This window comes from Phocoena phocoena, chromosome 12 (genome assembly GCF_963924675.1).
Source record: "Phocoena phocoena chromosome 12, mPhoPho1.1, whole genome shotgun sequence".
In the NCBI taxonomy this organism is placed as follows: domain Eukaryota; kingdom Metazoa; phylum Chordata; class Mammalia; order Artiodactyla; family Phocoenidae; genus Phocoena; species Phocoena phocoena.
The window spans coordinates 51,994,138-52,010,937 of NC_089230.1; the positions used below are offsets into that span (position 1 = coordinate 51,994,138).

The 16,800-nt window shown below is 37.7% G+C and overlaps 1 protein-coding gene across 2 annotated transcripts in view; it reads right to left on the reverse strand.

Moving 5' to 3' along the window:
• Positions 1–2,273: 2,273 nt before the first annotated feature.
• The window catches only part of QRSL1 (glutaminyl-tRNA amidotransferase subunit QRSL1), a 31,149-nt gene continuing 16,622 nt past the window's right edge, over positions 2,274–16,800 (reverse strand). Inside the window, exons 5-10 of one of the 2 annotated variants that reach the window (XM_065889089.1) lie at positions 11,143–11,318; positions 10,947–11,059; positions 9,885–10,077; positions 9,224–9,341; positions 5,175–5,380; positions 2,274–2,562 (exon numbers count right to left, since the gene is read on the reverse strand). In XM_065889089.1, the coding sequence (XP_065745161.1) occupies positions 2,345–2,562; positions 5,175–5,380; positions 9,224–9,341; positions 9,885–10,077; positions 10,947–11,059; positions 11,143–11,318 (1,024 nt within the window). In that variant the 3' untranslated portion in view covers positions 2,274–2,344. The remainder of the gene's footprint in view (positions 2,563–5,174; positions 5,381–9,223; positions 9,342–9,884; positions 10,078–10,946; positions 11,060–11,142; positions 11,319–16,800) is intronic. The other variant, XM_065889088.1, reaches the window with a different exon arrangement.

Sequence of the window (16,800 nt, forward strand, 5' to 3'; positions counted from 1 at the left end):
GCCCTGTAACCAGATCTCTTTTCACTGTTCTTTAGATCCTGTTCTAAAATCCTAAAGATATTTCTTGTCCACTGTAGAAGGTGCAGGTGATTTCCTCATAGGAATCACCATCCTTTGTCATTTTTAGAAGCTCCTCTTCTGTACCATGCTGTCTTTTCTAGATGGCCCACAGTCCTGTGTTCCCAACAACCTGGTGTCAAATAGCCATTCAAATAGAACATTCTGCCTCCCTGGTTTCAAGCGATTTTCTTGGTAACGCTAAGTGTTGGTCAACACGGATCTGGCTTGGATTTGGCTGTGTGGTGTCAGGGTGCAAAGATTTGTGAACGCATCACATTTTTTCACTCTAGCAGCGCTTTGTTTCGCTGTCTTATCAAGGAACTCATCTTACACTTGCTGCCACCTTCGCCTTTCTGACGTGCTCTGCTGTGGCAGCTAACAATTTCAGGGTTTAATTAGCTGAGACACAGAAACCATTTTCCCCTTAAATTCCCAGACAGTGATTTGGCAAAATGAGATCTACTAGATTTAGGGTAAAGATGGAAAAGAAAGAACAGATTAGGTATCATTTCACGCTAGTTGGGTGTTATTATGTGAGAACGGTAAATGTTTCACTTCGTTATTTCCAGTTCAAATCGTTAGTGCAACTCAAGCAGAGATACAGGGAATAAGAGAAATTACATAAATATTCTTTGAAAATTTTTTATTTTGAATTATACACACACAAAAGAAAGACTGGGGCAAAGATTCATCTGCTTGCCATTTGCATTATACTAGCTCCCCCAACTAAGAGTTTTCTCGTGTTATAAAGTAAAGCAATTCTCTGTCATGAATTTCTTCCTTTTTCAGGGACTCACGTCAAAATATTTAAGAATGCTAGTGGGCCTATGGGCCTGGTACAGAAAACTTTTATGTAAAGTTTATCAGATAGAGTATTTGGGAGTGGGAGGATCCCAGGGGGAGAGAAAATTATTAATGAAAAGTACCAGGCAGGTTAAACTACCACCACTCAACATCCTAGTGGTTCTGGGAAGGTTCTGCCTATGTTTTTCCTTCAGGTCTTTCATATTTAGAAAGTACTTTTTTCTTACTAAACAAAGTGAATCTGTTAAATAATAATTCAGCTCCCCACTTATACTTATCAACAATAAACAAGTGTCAAATTAGAACACGTGATAAATATGAGATGACAATGGTGTTCTGGCAAAGACAAATCCAACGATGAAACTTTATAGCGGGTAAATGTATGGTTTTAATCAGATTTTTTTTTCAGATTCTGAATACATATTCCCGTTAATGTTTCTTTGTGCTCAAGGAGCCCAAAGAGAGAGCACTTGTAAAGAAAGTCAAGAGGGTAAGAAAACCATAAGGAATAGAGAATCTGGGGTAAGGGAGGAGGTCCACGGGCTTCTTCTCTTTGGCATCCTCACCAAATTATACACAAGTTTTTCATATGGGATCTTACTTGTGTATCTTGAAACTTTCTCACTGAAACCATGCTCCACTAGCTACCAAGTTTCGAGTCCAGTCTGGTCTGTTAGGTCACAACAAATGTCTCTATGGCATCACTGAGCTTGTTTGTGATCGAACTAGAATGAACTCAGTGTAACGTGGAGTTACTCTGGCTCCTTGGCATGGGGCTCTGGAATGGCAGAAGTAAGATTTTAACTGTTAGCAGGAAAGGAAAAAAGTTCTCAGTCATTGCAGCTCTATTCTTAGAGAAGTGTCTGCACCTGGGGCTCTCCCCAGAGAGAGAGACACACCCTTGTCTTGCAGGACTCTGGGCCCCAGCAGGTTGCACTTCCTCCTGTGCTCAGAGCTCCTCCTCTACCTGCTCTGCTCAGACTTAGAAGTGGATATTCCCATTTTACTGTTTTTGTGCATTTTTAACATCCGCTGAAGCGGCCTCCACCGCGTGATGAGTTGCCTGTCAGCTGGGCTGTCCAGGTTATCTCTGGAGGTACCACTTCCTGTTTGTGTTAGTGCTTTGGTTACAAACATGTACACGTTTTGAGAGGTTTACTAGTACTTACATTGTGTACAGTACAGTACAGTACTAGTACTGTGAGCAGTATTCTTTTTAATGAACATTTTTACAGAATGCATCATTTTTCAGGAACATGTATCTTGTGTTATAATAGAAATCCTGTACTTTGTTTATACTTAGTGGATGCTTAATAAATGCTGACAGATTATTCATAAGTAATTAACTATATCACAAGAATTTAAAAAAGCGATTCCAAGGAATGACTGTGTTGACAGTGAACCAAATTGCAAGATCACCTGACTTTTCTAGAATATAAAATCTTTAAAAGCCATAATTTGCATGATATAGTTATCACTACTATTTTAGAGAAACAGAAGCTAACTTTTCATTTTCAAAGATTGATGAACAATCATCCATTAGCTCCTGAAGCTGAATAACAGGAAACTGTACTTGTTTTTCAAACCATTTGGCAACGGTAAGAAGCTGCTGGTCACAAAATGCACGTCCGATAAACTGCAGTCCGATTGGCAACCCTTGGCTTGAGAGGGCCATAGGGACACTCACTGCTGGCAACCCTGAGGAAAAGAAAGAGACCCATTAAATGTCGATTAATTCTCCACCCTAAGATGCAGAGACCGCTTCCACTTTCCAGTGCCAGTAGGTACAAGACAAGGTTAATGAAAAAGAATCACAAAAATTATACTTCTGTATCTTCCTTTGTTCATTTAATATGTTAGAAATCACTGTATTATCTGTTCACAGAGACCTTCTTCATTCCTTTTTTATGGCTGCACAGTATTCCATCACGTGCTTTTACCATAATTTATTCAACCATTCTTCTGTGGTTGGAAATTTTGGTTGTTTTCGGTATTTAGCTATTTCATGCCAAGTCCCAGTGAATTACCTTGTGTATTTTTCTGGTATTCCAGAACGTTTCTCAGCTGAAGAGGAACTGTTTCATCAAAAGATAAATGCATATGTAATTAGATATTTTGCCAACTTTCCCTCCAAAGAAGTTGTACCTTTTCAACTCCTATCAGCAAAATGAGTGTTTTCCTACAGCCTCACCTATAGAGTGTGTTGTTCAGGTTTTGAATTTTTGCCAATTTTTTAGATGAAAAATAGTAATTCAGGGTAGTTTTAATTTTAGTTTTGGGAAGAGAAAGTAGGACAGCCTGGGACATCTTGTTATGCCATAAAATAAGAAAGTTTTCAAAAATTAATGGGGGCTGGTCTAAAGGATATGCAACTGTTGATTAAATTTAGCATCAAAAATAATGACAGTTAATTACTTATAATACATTGAATTCTTTTAAAAAAGGAAAGCTTTTTAAAAAATTATGTTTTCTTTTTTTAAATTAATTTATGTATTTTTTGGCTGCGTTGGGTCTTCATTGCTGCTTGCGGGCTTTCTCTAGTTGCGGCGAGCAGGGACTACTCTTTGTTGTGGTACACAGGCTTCTCATTGCAGTGGCTTCTCTTGTTGCAGAGCACAGGCTCTAGCCGTGTGGACTTCAGTAGTTGTGGCACATGGGCTTAGTAGTTGTGGCACGCGGGCTCAGTAGTTGTGGCTTGTGGGCTCTAGAGCGCAGGCTCGGTTATTGTGATGCACGGGCTTAGTTGCTCTGTGGTATGTGGGATCTTCCCAGACCAGGGCTCGAACCCATGTCCCCTGCACTGGCACGCGGATTCTTAACCACTGCGCCACCAGGGAAGTCCCAGGAAAGCTGTTCTTTAGAGAAGGCTGCTAGCTAACATATGTAGAAGGAATGGTAGAATTAGAAAAGTCAGCATTTTGTAATTCTCTAAGTAATACTTAATTCAGGCAAGGATCATCAATAGATGCTAAAAGTGGGTTCAAGTTTATTGGGAAACACTGTCTCAAAGTATCACATCACCAATTGCTTACAACTGACAAAAGGAAAATGTGCCTTTATAAGGAAAATATCTGGTAGTTACTTCCTTAACCAAGGGATTAACGTAGCTTCCAAAAGTGGGACAAACTGATATTTAACTGTTTCTTGACATGAAGCATATGTAGTATTTGTACCAAAAATGTTTAACTCAACCTAATCATGAGGAAGCAGTCTGACAAATTCAGATTACAGATGGGATATCCCACAGGTCAAGTGGACTAGACTCCTCAAAAGAGTCAATGTCACTTAAAACAAAAATTTTAAAAGGTTGGGTATTTCTTATCAGTAACTATGCAGGCCAGAAGAAAGTAGCAGGGCATTTTTTAAGTGCTAAAGAAAAGAACTGTCAAATCAGAATCATATATCCAGCAAAAATAACCTTTAAAAATGAAAGGAAAATCAAGACATTCTCAGAAGAAAGCTAAGAGAACTGGTTGCCAGCAGACCTATTCTAAAAGAATGGCTAACTGTTCTCCAAACAGAAAGGATATGGTAAAACAAAGGATCTGATACATCAGGGAGAAATGAACACAGTAAATAAAAGTGTAGATAGATAAATACAACAGACTTTTCCCTCTGCCCTTGAGTTTCCTTCATTATGTTTGATGATTAAAACAAAAATTATAACAGTCTGATGTGGTTCAGACTGTTATAGAACATACAGAACTGGGGAACTGTTCTAGACTTCAAGAGATATCATAAACAAATATAATATATCGGGGAAAACACCCTATAAATGGCATTTTTGGTACAACTGAGGAAAGTTAAATATGAACTGTATTTGGAATATTATTGTATTTGTGTTAGTTTTCTTAGGTGTGATGATGGAATTGTGGTTATGTAGAAGAATGTCTTTATTCTTAGACGATTCATGCTAAAGTATTTAGGGGTGAAGTAATACGATGGTGAAACTTTCAAACTATTCAAATAAAAGCTAAGAGTGTGTGTGCGTGTGTGTGTGTGAAAGAGACACAGAGAGAGGAAGGAGAAAGCAAGTGAGGCAAAATGTTAACAAGGATGAATCCAAGCAAAGGACATATGGGTATTCATTATACGACTTCAACTTTTCTGTAGGTTTGAAAATTAATTTATGTGTGTGTGGTAAGTGCAAGCCTATAGATAGACGCACGCACACACAAACACACATTACCAAGCATTCCAGAAGGACAAGCTATTGCGTTTAGGGAGCAATCTAGCTAGAACCTAAGTCGAAGACCAGGGTGTCTACCTAAAAATTGAAGAAAACCAGAATGTTCTTGAGGGATCCTCACCTGCCATATTTACAGCCTGTGTAAAAAGATCATCCTGGGCACTTCGTGTTCTGTTGTCTTCTCTGATGAACTCTGTGTGCGGCACTGCCTCACTCAAGGTGGTAGGAGTTAGCAAGACATCCACTCCAGAGTTAAAAACATTCACAAAATCACGAGCAATGAGTCGTCTCACCTTCTGTGCTTTGACAAAATAATTCTCATAGTTTCTGTGGAAAAAAGTAGATGACACTTTAAGGGCTTTTTGTTATTTCTTTGAATCAATTCTCATGCATAAGGCTTGTTAAAAAAAAACAGATGACACTTTAAGGGCTTTTTGTTATTTCTTTGAATCAATTCTTATGCACAAGGCTTGTTAAAGAATCACTGGATTCTTGGCCTTTTGGAGCAGGCACCAGTAAGATTCCTAACAACACATAAAAATGAATTTTGTTCAACTGCACTGTTACTCTAAAAGTTTGTATATCTGGAATTAATTAAAAATCACCAGTAGATGCAATTCTGTACATATAATCACAAAATATTAACACTTCCAGGGACATCATTAAACCAGAACATTCATTTTCAGGTGAGGAAAATCAAGTGCATAGCAACTAAATGACTTTCTAAAGGCTGCAAAGATTGACAGGGGTAGAGGAAGGACTAGAACTTAGGTCTCTGGAGGCTCATTCCAATCCTTTCTATTACTATAATGTCCTATTTCATCTATAGTTATAATTATTATAAGGACTCTGAAGTTTTGGAAAATTCTAACATGCCATCAGAATTAGACACTAGAAACTAGCAAGCTCTGGACACAGTAACTGGGGAAAGTATGCAGTGTTTGCAATTTTGTACTTTACAGACAGGTATAGCCCAGGAATGGAAATGTGAAATTCATGAAAAGATGCTTCAGGCCTGCCTGCTGAATGGGAGAAGATATTTGCAAATGCTATATCTGATAAGGGGTTAATATCCAAAACATGCAAAGAACTCATACAATTCAACATCAAAAACATAAACCAATTAAAAAATGAGCAGAGGCCCAGAACAGACATTTTTCCAAAGAAGACATACAGATGTGCCAACAGGCACATGAAAAGATGCTCAACCTCACTAACCATCAGAGAAATGCAATTCAAAACTACAGTGAAATATCACCTCACACCTTTCAGAATGGCTATTATCAAAGACAACAGGGCTTCCCTGGTGGCGCAGTGGTTGAGAGTCCACCTGCCGATGCAGGGGACACGGATTCGTGCCCCAGTCCGGGAAGATCCCACATGCCGCGGAGCGGCTGGGCCCGTGAGCCATGGCTGTTGAGCCTGCGCGTCCGGAGCCTGTGCTCCGCAATGGGAAAGGCCACAACAGTGAGAGGCCCACATACCGCAAAAAAAAATACAACAAATACTGGCAAGGATGTAGGAAAAAGGGAACCTTCGTGCACTGTTGGTGGGAATGTAAAGTGGTGCAGCCACTATGGAAAACGGTATGGCGATTCCTCAAAAAATTAAAAATAGAATTACCACACAATGCAGCAATTCCACTCCTGGGTATTTATCCAAAGAAAACAGAAACACTAATTTGAAAAGATATATGCACCCTTATGTTCACTGCAGCATTATTTACAGTAGTTAAGATTTGGAAACCACCTAAAGTGTCCATCAGTAGATGAATGGATAAGGATGTAGTATCAATACATATAAAAAATGGAAAATTAGCCATAAAAAAGAATGAAATCTTGCCATCTGTGACAACATGGATAGACCTAGAGGGTATTATGCTAAGTGAAATAAGTCAGAGAAAGATACTGTATGATTTCACTTATCTGTGGAATCCAAAAAACAAATGAACAAACATAACTAACAGAAACAGAGTCATAGATAAACAAACAGGTGGTTGCCAGAGAAGAGGGGGGTAAGGGGCAAGGAGAGAAATAGGTGAAGGAGATTAAGAGTTATAAACTTTCAGGTATGAAATGTACAGTTTGGGAACTACAGTCAGTAATTATGTAATATCTTTGTATGGTGACAGATGACAACTAGATGTATCATGGTGATCATTTTGAAATGCAGAGAAATATCAAATCACTTATGTTATGCACCAGGAACTAACATAGTGTTGTAGGTCAATTGTACTTCAAAAACAAACTCACAGAAAAAGAGATCAGATTTGTTGTTACCAGAGGTGGGGTGTGGAGGGAGGGGGAATTGGATGAAGGTGGTCAAAAGGTACAAACTTCCAGTTATAAAATAAGTAAGTACTAGGGATGTAATGCACAACATGATAAATATAATTAACACTGTTGCATGTTATACATGAACGCTGATAAGAGAGTAAATCCTAAGAGTTCTCATCATAAGAAAAAATTTTTTTCTTCCTATTTCTTTAATGGTGTGTCTATATGAGATGATAGATGTTCACTAAACTAACTGTGGTAATAAAAAAAAATAATAAAGGATATGGTTACTCCCCACCCGCCCCCAAAAGAAAAAATGCTTACTTTACTGAAAAGATTAAGGAATTAGCCAGACATAGGTGTGACTATAAGTCAATGATGCAAAAAAAGGGAAAAAGAAAATACTTCTTAGATCCTCCTGAAGCTGTTAATGAAGGTGGCAAAAGTATTAATCATTCTAACTTCAGTTTCCTCACCTGAAAAATGGATATAACAACTCCAGTCTTTCTGAGGACCAGATACAATGAGATCAAAATGTGAAATCTTTTTATCCTGAAAAATGCTATAGAAATATCAGATGTCCTCATTATCATTTGACCACAGGATCTAGAGGGAGATGAATGCAGGCATCACGTATAATTTACCCAACAGCTGATGGCTTAAATAATGTACTAACAATATCTTTTTATAAAAGAACAAATACTTCTATTAAACTTCTTCCTACTTTAAATATGGTTCAAAAGCCCAACTTCTGCTTCCATCAATGATGGGAATATTAGGGATGGATTTACTCTGCCATTTTAAACAACCGAAAACTAGACAAAATGAAACCACCATTTTCAGACATTAGAAAACATTAGAAGGGAAACAAATAAAGCCCTTTGATTTCCCCATTAATCAAATAATAATTTTAGTTTTTGTTTTCCAGCTTTATTGAAATAATTGACTATAAAATTGCTGTGTGTATATATATATATATATATACACACACATACATACAATGGAATATTATTCATTATTACATATATATATATACATATACACACACACACACACCATATTTTCTTTGTCCATTCATCTGTTGACGGACACTTAGGTTGTTTCCATGTCTTGGCTACTGTGAATAATGCTTTGAGGCAGTGATTTCTTTCCTTCAGATATATACCCAGAAGTGGGATTTCTGGATCACATGGTAATTCTATTTTTAATTTTGGGGGGAATCTCCACACTGTTTTTCATAGTAGCTGTTCAAATAGTATCTCTGGAAAAAGTAATCCTAACTATTGGCCCTGAGGAGATGCACAGATGAATAAAATGCTATGTATGTATGTATGTACGTATCTATGGGACATAGAGCAAAGCCCCAGGAAGCTATTGGTACAACCACTCTTGCTTTTTCACACTTCTCACGTCCTCTTAGACAGACCTGGTAGTATGGAAGATGAATCCTATTCACAAGATGGTGAACAAACTTATACCAAAGTCATAGTAATTTAAAATTCTTTTTTGGAGCAAACAGATACATGATGCAAGGGAAAACTAAGTTGATTCACTACGTTTTTTAAGAGACACCAGTGTAACTTCCTGCTTAAGGCTCTCAGAGCAGTAAGACAATGTGGCAATAATAAGGGACATTTAATGAGGCTAAAATCCTTCAGGGCTTCCTACTTAGCCTGTACTAATCATTCAGCTAGAGCATCAATGATTTGGTTTGTTTTTGAATAACCAGGAGCCAAAAGTACCATAAATGCGCCTTTAATTATGATTTCTAATTTAAATCATAAGGATTTTGCTTCCTTAGCAAATATCTCAACTTATAAGACTTGATAGACATCCTACTACTTTACTATGGAGTTTTCAAGAATGGGGAAAATTCCTAAGCTGATTATCTTACTCTTTTAATAAGAAAAAGTTTCCTGAGAGGATTCTTCCTCTCACCACATCATTGAAGCCTTCTCGTCTGGTGGCAGCATACATGGCTTCAGTAGACACATCAGTGTCACATCTGTGACCTGATAACAAAAAACAAACAAACAAAAACCCACAAAACATTAATTGAAAAGGAAGTAAAGTTTTGGCTGAAAAGCAGGTCTAGATTCACATTTATGACCAATACTAAAATTTCATGCGATTGACCTTAATGGTTTCTCTTTTTTATCTGCCTTTGGACTGACTGACTTGTCAGGAAGCAAGGAGAAAACGATAATGAAGAGGGAAACTTCAGTTGTTCACTCCCTCATTCATTCATTCATTTTATTCAGATGTTTACTGAGCTCCTAGTCTGTGCCAGGTACCACACTGTATGGACTGATAATACAAAGCTAAAATACTCTACCTTCAAGATACTCACAGCCCAGAGGGTGAGCTCAAGATACAGAGATATTATGATGAATAGTGTGACTATAATGCTAAAATGACAAAGGTAAAAGGATTCACTGATTTACTTCTCTAAATCTTAACATTATCCCTGGCAATAATACATTTTGCTACTAATAAACGAACCTTTCAAATGTTGGAGACAACTTCCTTAAAAATCCAAAACACAGGCAACTTACCATATTCTAGCCCATCAAATCTTGCCATATTCGACGCCACTTCCGATGTACACAATACGTGGTAGCAGACGATTGAGTAACTGGTGTGGGGCAGGGACACTTCAATTACTTTGGCCCCCTCAGACTCAAAGAGATTAGCAGCTTTGGACCAAAGAGATTGTACTTCACTCGACAATTCTGGTGTAAGATATTCCTTATTGGAAAAAGTCAAAATACAGAAATTAGAGTATCTGTATAGATGGTGTTATAAAAATTTGTACTCCAGAAACTTCGGCAATACATTAGAACATCTGATTAAATTGCTAGCAGGTAGCTAGAAAGACTGAACTAATTTAAGAGTGCTTATGGCATGACAAGATACTGTGAGCTCGATCTAATAATATTAAAGATTGGAGATCTGGTTGGAGAACTTACATTTGTTAAATGTTCATTATATATCAGGCACTCTGCTAGATACTTTCCACAGGTTCTCTCATTTAATGCTTTTAACAGTCTTACGATGTAGGTATTATCATCCTTCTTTTTACTAATGAAAAATATTGAGACTAGAGAAGTTAACTAACTTTCCTAATGTTACATAGGAGGTAAGTAGAGGATCCAGGATTCTCAACTAAGTCTGTTTCTCTCTAAATCCTTAAAAGTAGGCACACCTATTACCTTAATTGAAGATTTTAAAGATTTTACAGTATTTCTCTACAGCAGTGGTCTCAACTGCGGGCAGTTTCCTCTCCTCTTCCTCTCAACCAGGGGATATCTGGTAACATCTGTAGACAGTTTTGCTAGTGGGGCAGTGGTGGTGGTGGGGATGCTACCTCTAGGGTTAGAGGCCAGCGATGCTGCTCAACATCTTAAAATGCACAGCACAGTCTCCCAGAACTAAAAATTATTGCTAAGCTCAAAGTTAAAATTTTAAAAGGTTAGTAATTTAACATATCTATTTTCATGTGCTCAGGTCACATATCTAATAAAAGTGGCAGAGCAGGGCTTCAAACCCAACCAGTCTGTTTCCCAAGTCTGTGCTCTGTATTTGACTTGACAGTACTTTTGTAAAGAGAGACTTACCTTCGGAATTCCTATACATAGTTTGCTCATATCTGTCAAACTGGGAAGCGTAAATGGTTTAACAGGATCTTGAATTGTGGTAGAATCTTTGGGATCATGCCCAGCTAGTATACCTGTAAGTAGGAATATTTATGAGTGACAGACACAGTACTGAAGTGAAATAATGTTTTGAAACTATATGGAATCGTTTAAATACCCAACACAATGGCTGCATCATCCACACATCTGGTTAAGATTCCTGGCACATCCATTGAATTCACCAGGGGAATGAGGCCATGACGAGAAACTAAGCCGTAGCTAGGTTTCAAACCAACAACCCCACAGTGGGCAGCTGGATTTCTGGTTGATCCTCCTGTATCTGATCCTAAAGCCCTGAAATTTAAATGAAATTCTCTTTAGCAGGATAATATAACTCTAATTATATTTGAAATCTATCTTTTAAAATGTATATTGAAAAAATGTATTTCCTCCTGATTTTACAAAAAATGTGCTCATCTCAGAGAATTTTTTTTTTTTTTTTTTTTTTTTTTTTTTGTGATACGCGGGCCTCTCACTGTGTGGCCTCTCCCGTTGCGGAGCACAGGCTCTGGACGCGCAGGCTCAGCGGCCATGGCTCACGGGCCCAGCCGCTCCACGGCATGTGGGATCTTCCTGGACTGGGGCACGATCCCGTGTCCCCTGCATTGGCAGGCGGACTCTCTACCACTGTGCCACCAGGGAAGCCCCAGAGAATTCTTAAAATATAGTAAAGTGTAAAGATGTAACAAAATATTCCACCACCCTGAGGCAAACACTGTTGACATAGTAACTTCGTCTTTTTTTTTTTTTTAACATCTTTATTGGAGTATAATTGCTTTACACTGGTGTATTAGTTTCTGCTTTATAACAAAGTGAATCAGTTATACATATGTTCCCATACCTCTTCCCTCTTGTGTCTCCCTCCCACCCTCCCTATCCCACCCTCCCTATCCCACCCCTCTAGGTGGTCACAAACCACCAAGCTGATCTCCCTGTGCTATGCAGTTGGTTCCCACTAGCTATCTATTTTACATTTGGTAGTATATATAAGTCCATGCCACTCTCTCACTTCATCCCAGCTTATCCCTTCCCCTCCCCGTGTCCTCAAGTCCATTCTCTATGTCTGCGTCTTTATTCCTCTCCTGACCCTAGGTTCTTCAGAACCACTTTTTTTTTAGATTCCATATATATGTGTTAGCATATGGTATTTGTTTTTCTCTTTCTGACTTACTTCACTCTGTGTGACAGACTCTAGGTCCATCTACCTCATTACAAATAACTCAGTTTCGTTTCTTTTTATGGCTGAGTAATATTCCATTGTATATATGTGCCACATCTTCTTTATCCATTCATCTGTTGATGGACACTTAGGTTGCTTCCATGTCCTGGCTATTGTAAATAGAGCTGCAATGAACATTTTGGTATATGACTCTTTGAATTGTGGTTTTCTCAGGGTATATGCCCAGTAGTGGGATTGCTGGGTCGTTTGGTAGTTCTACTTCTAGTTTTTAAGGAACCTCCATATTGTTCTCCATAAGTGGGTGTATCAATTTACATTCCCACCAACAGTGCAAGAGAGTTCCCTTTTCTCCACACCCTCTCCAGCATTTACTCTTTCTAGATTTTTTGATGATGGCCATTCTGACTGGTGTGAGATGATATCTCCTTGTAGTTTTGATTTGCATTTCTTTAATGATTAATGATGTTGAGCATTCTTTCATGTGTTTGTTGGCAATCTGTATACCTTCTTTGGAGAAATGTCTATGTAGGTCTTCTGCCCATTTTTGGATTGGGTTGTTTGTCTTTTTGATATTGAGCTGCAAGAGCTGCTTGTAAATTTTGGAGATTAATCCTTTGTTAGTTGCTTCATTTGCAAATATTTTCTCCCATTCTGAGGGCTGTCTTTTGGTCTTGTTTATGGTTTCCTTTGCTGTGCAAAAGCTTTTAGGTTTCATTAGGTCCCATTTGTTTATTTTTATTTCCATTTCTCTAGGAGGTGGATCAAAATGGATCTTGCTGTGATTTATGTCATAGAGTGTTCTGCCTATGTTTTCCTCTAAGAGTTTGATAGTGTCTGGCCTTACATTTAGGTCTTTAATACATTTTGAGTTTATTTTTGTGTATGGTGTTAGGAAGTGTTCTAATTTCATACTTTTACACGTACCTGTCCAGTTTTCCCAGCACCACTTATTGAGAAGGCTGTCTTTTCTCCCCTGTATATTCTTGCCTCCTTTATCAAAGATAAGGTGACCATATGTGCATGGGTTTACCTCTGGGCTTTCTATCCTGTTCCATTGATCTATATTTCTGTTTTTGAGCCAGTACCATACTGTCTTGATTACTGTAGCTTTGTAGTATAGTCTGAAGTCAGGGAGCCTGATTCCTCCAGCTCCATTTTTCATTCTCAAGATTGCTTTGGCTATTCGGGGTCTTTTGTGTTTCCATAAAAATTGTGAAAATTTTTGTTCTAGTTCTGTGAAAAATGCCAGTGGTAGTTTGATAGGGATTGCATTGAATCTGTAGATTGCTTTGGGTAGTAGAGTCATTTTCACAATGTTGATTCTTCCAGGAACATGGTATATCTCTCCATCTGTTTGTATCATCTTTAATTTCTTTCATCAGTGTCTTATAATTTTCTGCATACAGGTCTTTTGTCTCCTTAGGTAGGTTTTTATTCTTATTTTTAAAAAATTATTTATTTATTTATGGCTGTGTTGGGTTTTCGTTTCTGTGTGAGGGCTTTCTCCAGTTGTGGCAGGTGGGGGCCACTTTTCATTGCGGTGTGTGGGCCTCTCACTATTGCGGGCTTGTTGCGGAGCACAGGCTCCAGACGCGCAGGCTCAGTAGTTGTGGCTCACAGGCCTAGTTGCTCTGCGGCATGTGGGATTTTCCCGACCAGGGCTCAAACCTGTGTCCCCTGCATTGGCGGGCAGATTCTCAACCACTGCGCCATCAGGGAAGCCCTCCTTAGGTAGGTTCATTCCTAGATATTTTATTCTTTTTGTTGCAGTGGTAAATGGGAGTGTTTTCTTAATTTCACTTTCAGATTTTTCATACTTAGTGTATAGGAATGCCAGAGATTTCTGTGCATTAATTTTGTATCCTGCTACTTTACCAAATTCATTGATTAGCTCTAGTAGTTTTCTGGTAGCATCTTCAGGATTCTCTATGTATAGTATCATGTCATCTGCAAACAGTGACAGCTTTACTTCTTCTTTTCCAATTTGGATTCCTTTTATTTCTTTCTTCTCTAATTGCTGTGGCTAAAACTTCCAAACTATGTTGAATAATAGTGGTGAGAGTAGGCAACCTTGTCTTCTTCCTGATCTTAGTGGAAATGCTTTCAGTTTTTCACCATTGAGGAGGATGTTGGCTGTGGGTTTGTCATATATGGCCTTTATTATGTTGAGAAAAGTTCCCTCTATGCCTACTTTCTGCAGGGTTTTTATCATAAATGGGTGTTGAATTTTGTCGAAAGCTTTCTCTGCATCTATTGAGATGATCATATGGTTTTTCTCCAATTTGTTAATATGGTGTATCACGTTGATTGATTTGTGTATATTAAAGAATCCTTGCATTCCTGGAATAAACCCCACCCTGATCATGGTGTATGATCCTTTTAATGTGCTGTTGGATTCTGTTTGCTAGTATTTTGTTGAGGATTTTTGCATCTATATTCATCAGTGATATTGGCCTGTAGTTTTCTTTCTTTGTGACATCTTTGTCTGGTTTTGGTATCAGGGTGATGGTGGCCTTGTAGAATGAGTTTGGGAGCGTTCCTCCCTCTGCTGTATTTTGGAAGAGTTTGAGAAGGATAGGTGTTAGCTATTCTCCTAATGTTTGATAGAATTCACCTGTGAAGCCATCTGGTCCTGGGCTTTTGTTTGTTGCAAGATTTTTAATCACAGTTTCAATTTCAGTGCTTGTGATTGGTCTGTTCATATTTTCTATTTCTTCCTGGTTCAGTCTCCGCACGTTGTGCATTTCTAAGAATGTGTCCATTTCTTCCAGGTTGTCCATTTTATTGGCATAGAGTTGCTTGTAGTAATCTCATGATCCTTTGTATTTGTGCAGTGTCAGTTGTTACTTCTCCTTTTTCATTTCTAATTCTATTGATTTGACTCTTCTCCCTTTTTTCTTGATGAGTCTGGCTAATGGTTTATCAATTTTGTTTATCTTCTCAAAGAACCAGCTTTTAGTTTTATTGATCTTTGCTATCATTTCCTTCATTTCTTTTTCATTTATTTCTGATCTGATCTTCAAGTCTTTTTTTTAATGAATTTTTCTTTCACGGTTCAGGTCATTCTGTAATCATAAGTTTCCATCTCTTTTTTGCTTATCATGAGCCTTTTACTATGTCATTAAAATTACTGAAAATTTAAAATATGTATAATACTCTATCATATCAATTGGCAATTCCCAACTGATTCCCATTTTTAAAGTCCATTCTCTTATCCATATACATACAAATGTTTCTTTTAAGTTCTTTATTTTTTAAATTGAAGTATAGTTGATTTACAGTGTTGTTAATTTCTGCTGTACAGCAAAGTGCCTCGATTATATACATATATACATTCTTTTTTATATTCTTTTCCATTATGGTTTATTCCAGGATATTGGATATAGTTCCCTGTGCTATACAGTAGGACCTTGTTGTTTATCCATTCTATATGTAATAGTTTGCATCTACTAACCCCAAACTCCCAATCGATCCCTTCCCCTCCCCACCTCCCCCTTGGCAACCACAAGTCTGCTCTCTTTGTGTGTGAGTCTTTCTGTTTCGTAGTTAGGTTCATTTGTGCCATATTTTAGATTCCACATATAAGTGATATAATATGGTATTTGTCTTTCTGACTTACTTCACTTAGTATGATAATCTCTAGTTGTATCCATGTTGCTACCAATGGTATTACTTCATTCTTTTTTATGGCTGAGTAGTATTCCATTATATACATGAATTTTCTTTATTCATCTGTTGATGGACATTTAGGTTGTTTCCATGTCTTGGCTATTGTGAATAGTGCTGCAGTGAACACAGGGGTGCATGTAACTTTTTGAATTATAGTTTTGTCTGAATATATGCCCAAGAGTGGGATTGCTGGATCATATAGTAATTCTATTTTTAGTTTTCTGAGAAACTTCCATACTGTTTTCCACAGTGGCTGCACCACCTTACATTCCTACCAACAGTGTAGGAGGGTTCCCTTTTCTCCACACCCTCTCCAGCATTTGTTATTTGTAGACTTTTTAATGATGGCCATTCTGACCAGTGTGAGGTGGTGTGGTACCTCACTGTAGTTTTGATTTGTGTTTCTCTAATAATTAGTGATGTTGAGTATCTTTTCATGTGCCTATTGGCCATCTGTATGTCTTCTTTAGAGAAATGTCTATTTAGGTCTCCTGCCAGTTTTTTGATTGGGTTGTTTGTTTTTTTGATATAGAGCTGTATGAGCTGTTTGTACATTTTGGATATTAAGCCCCTTTTGGTTGCATTGTTTGCAAATATTTTCTCCTATTCCATAGGTTTTCTTTTTGTCTTATGGTTTCCTTTGCTGTGCAAAAGCTTGTAAGTTTGATTAGGTCCCACTTGTTTATTTTTGTTTTTATTTCTATTGCCTTGGGAGACTGACCTAAGAAAACATTGGTACAATTTATACACATACAAATCTTATACCTTCTTTTAATGGCAATTTTATAATATGCTTTTACAAACTAAACACACCCCTCCCAGAAATTCAGATACAGCCATTCTGCTACCTTATTTAGAATCATGGCTAGAAATATATTTTAAGCTATTTAAACGTTTATGTTGTTGCCAGCTAGAATAACTGCATAA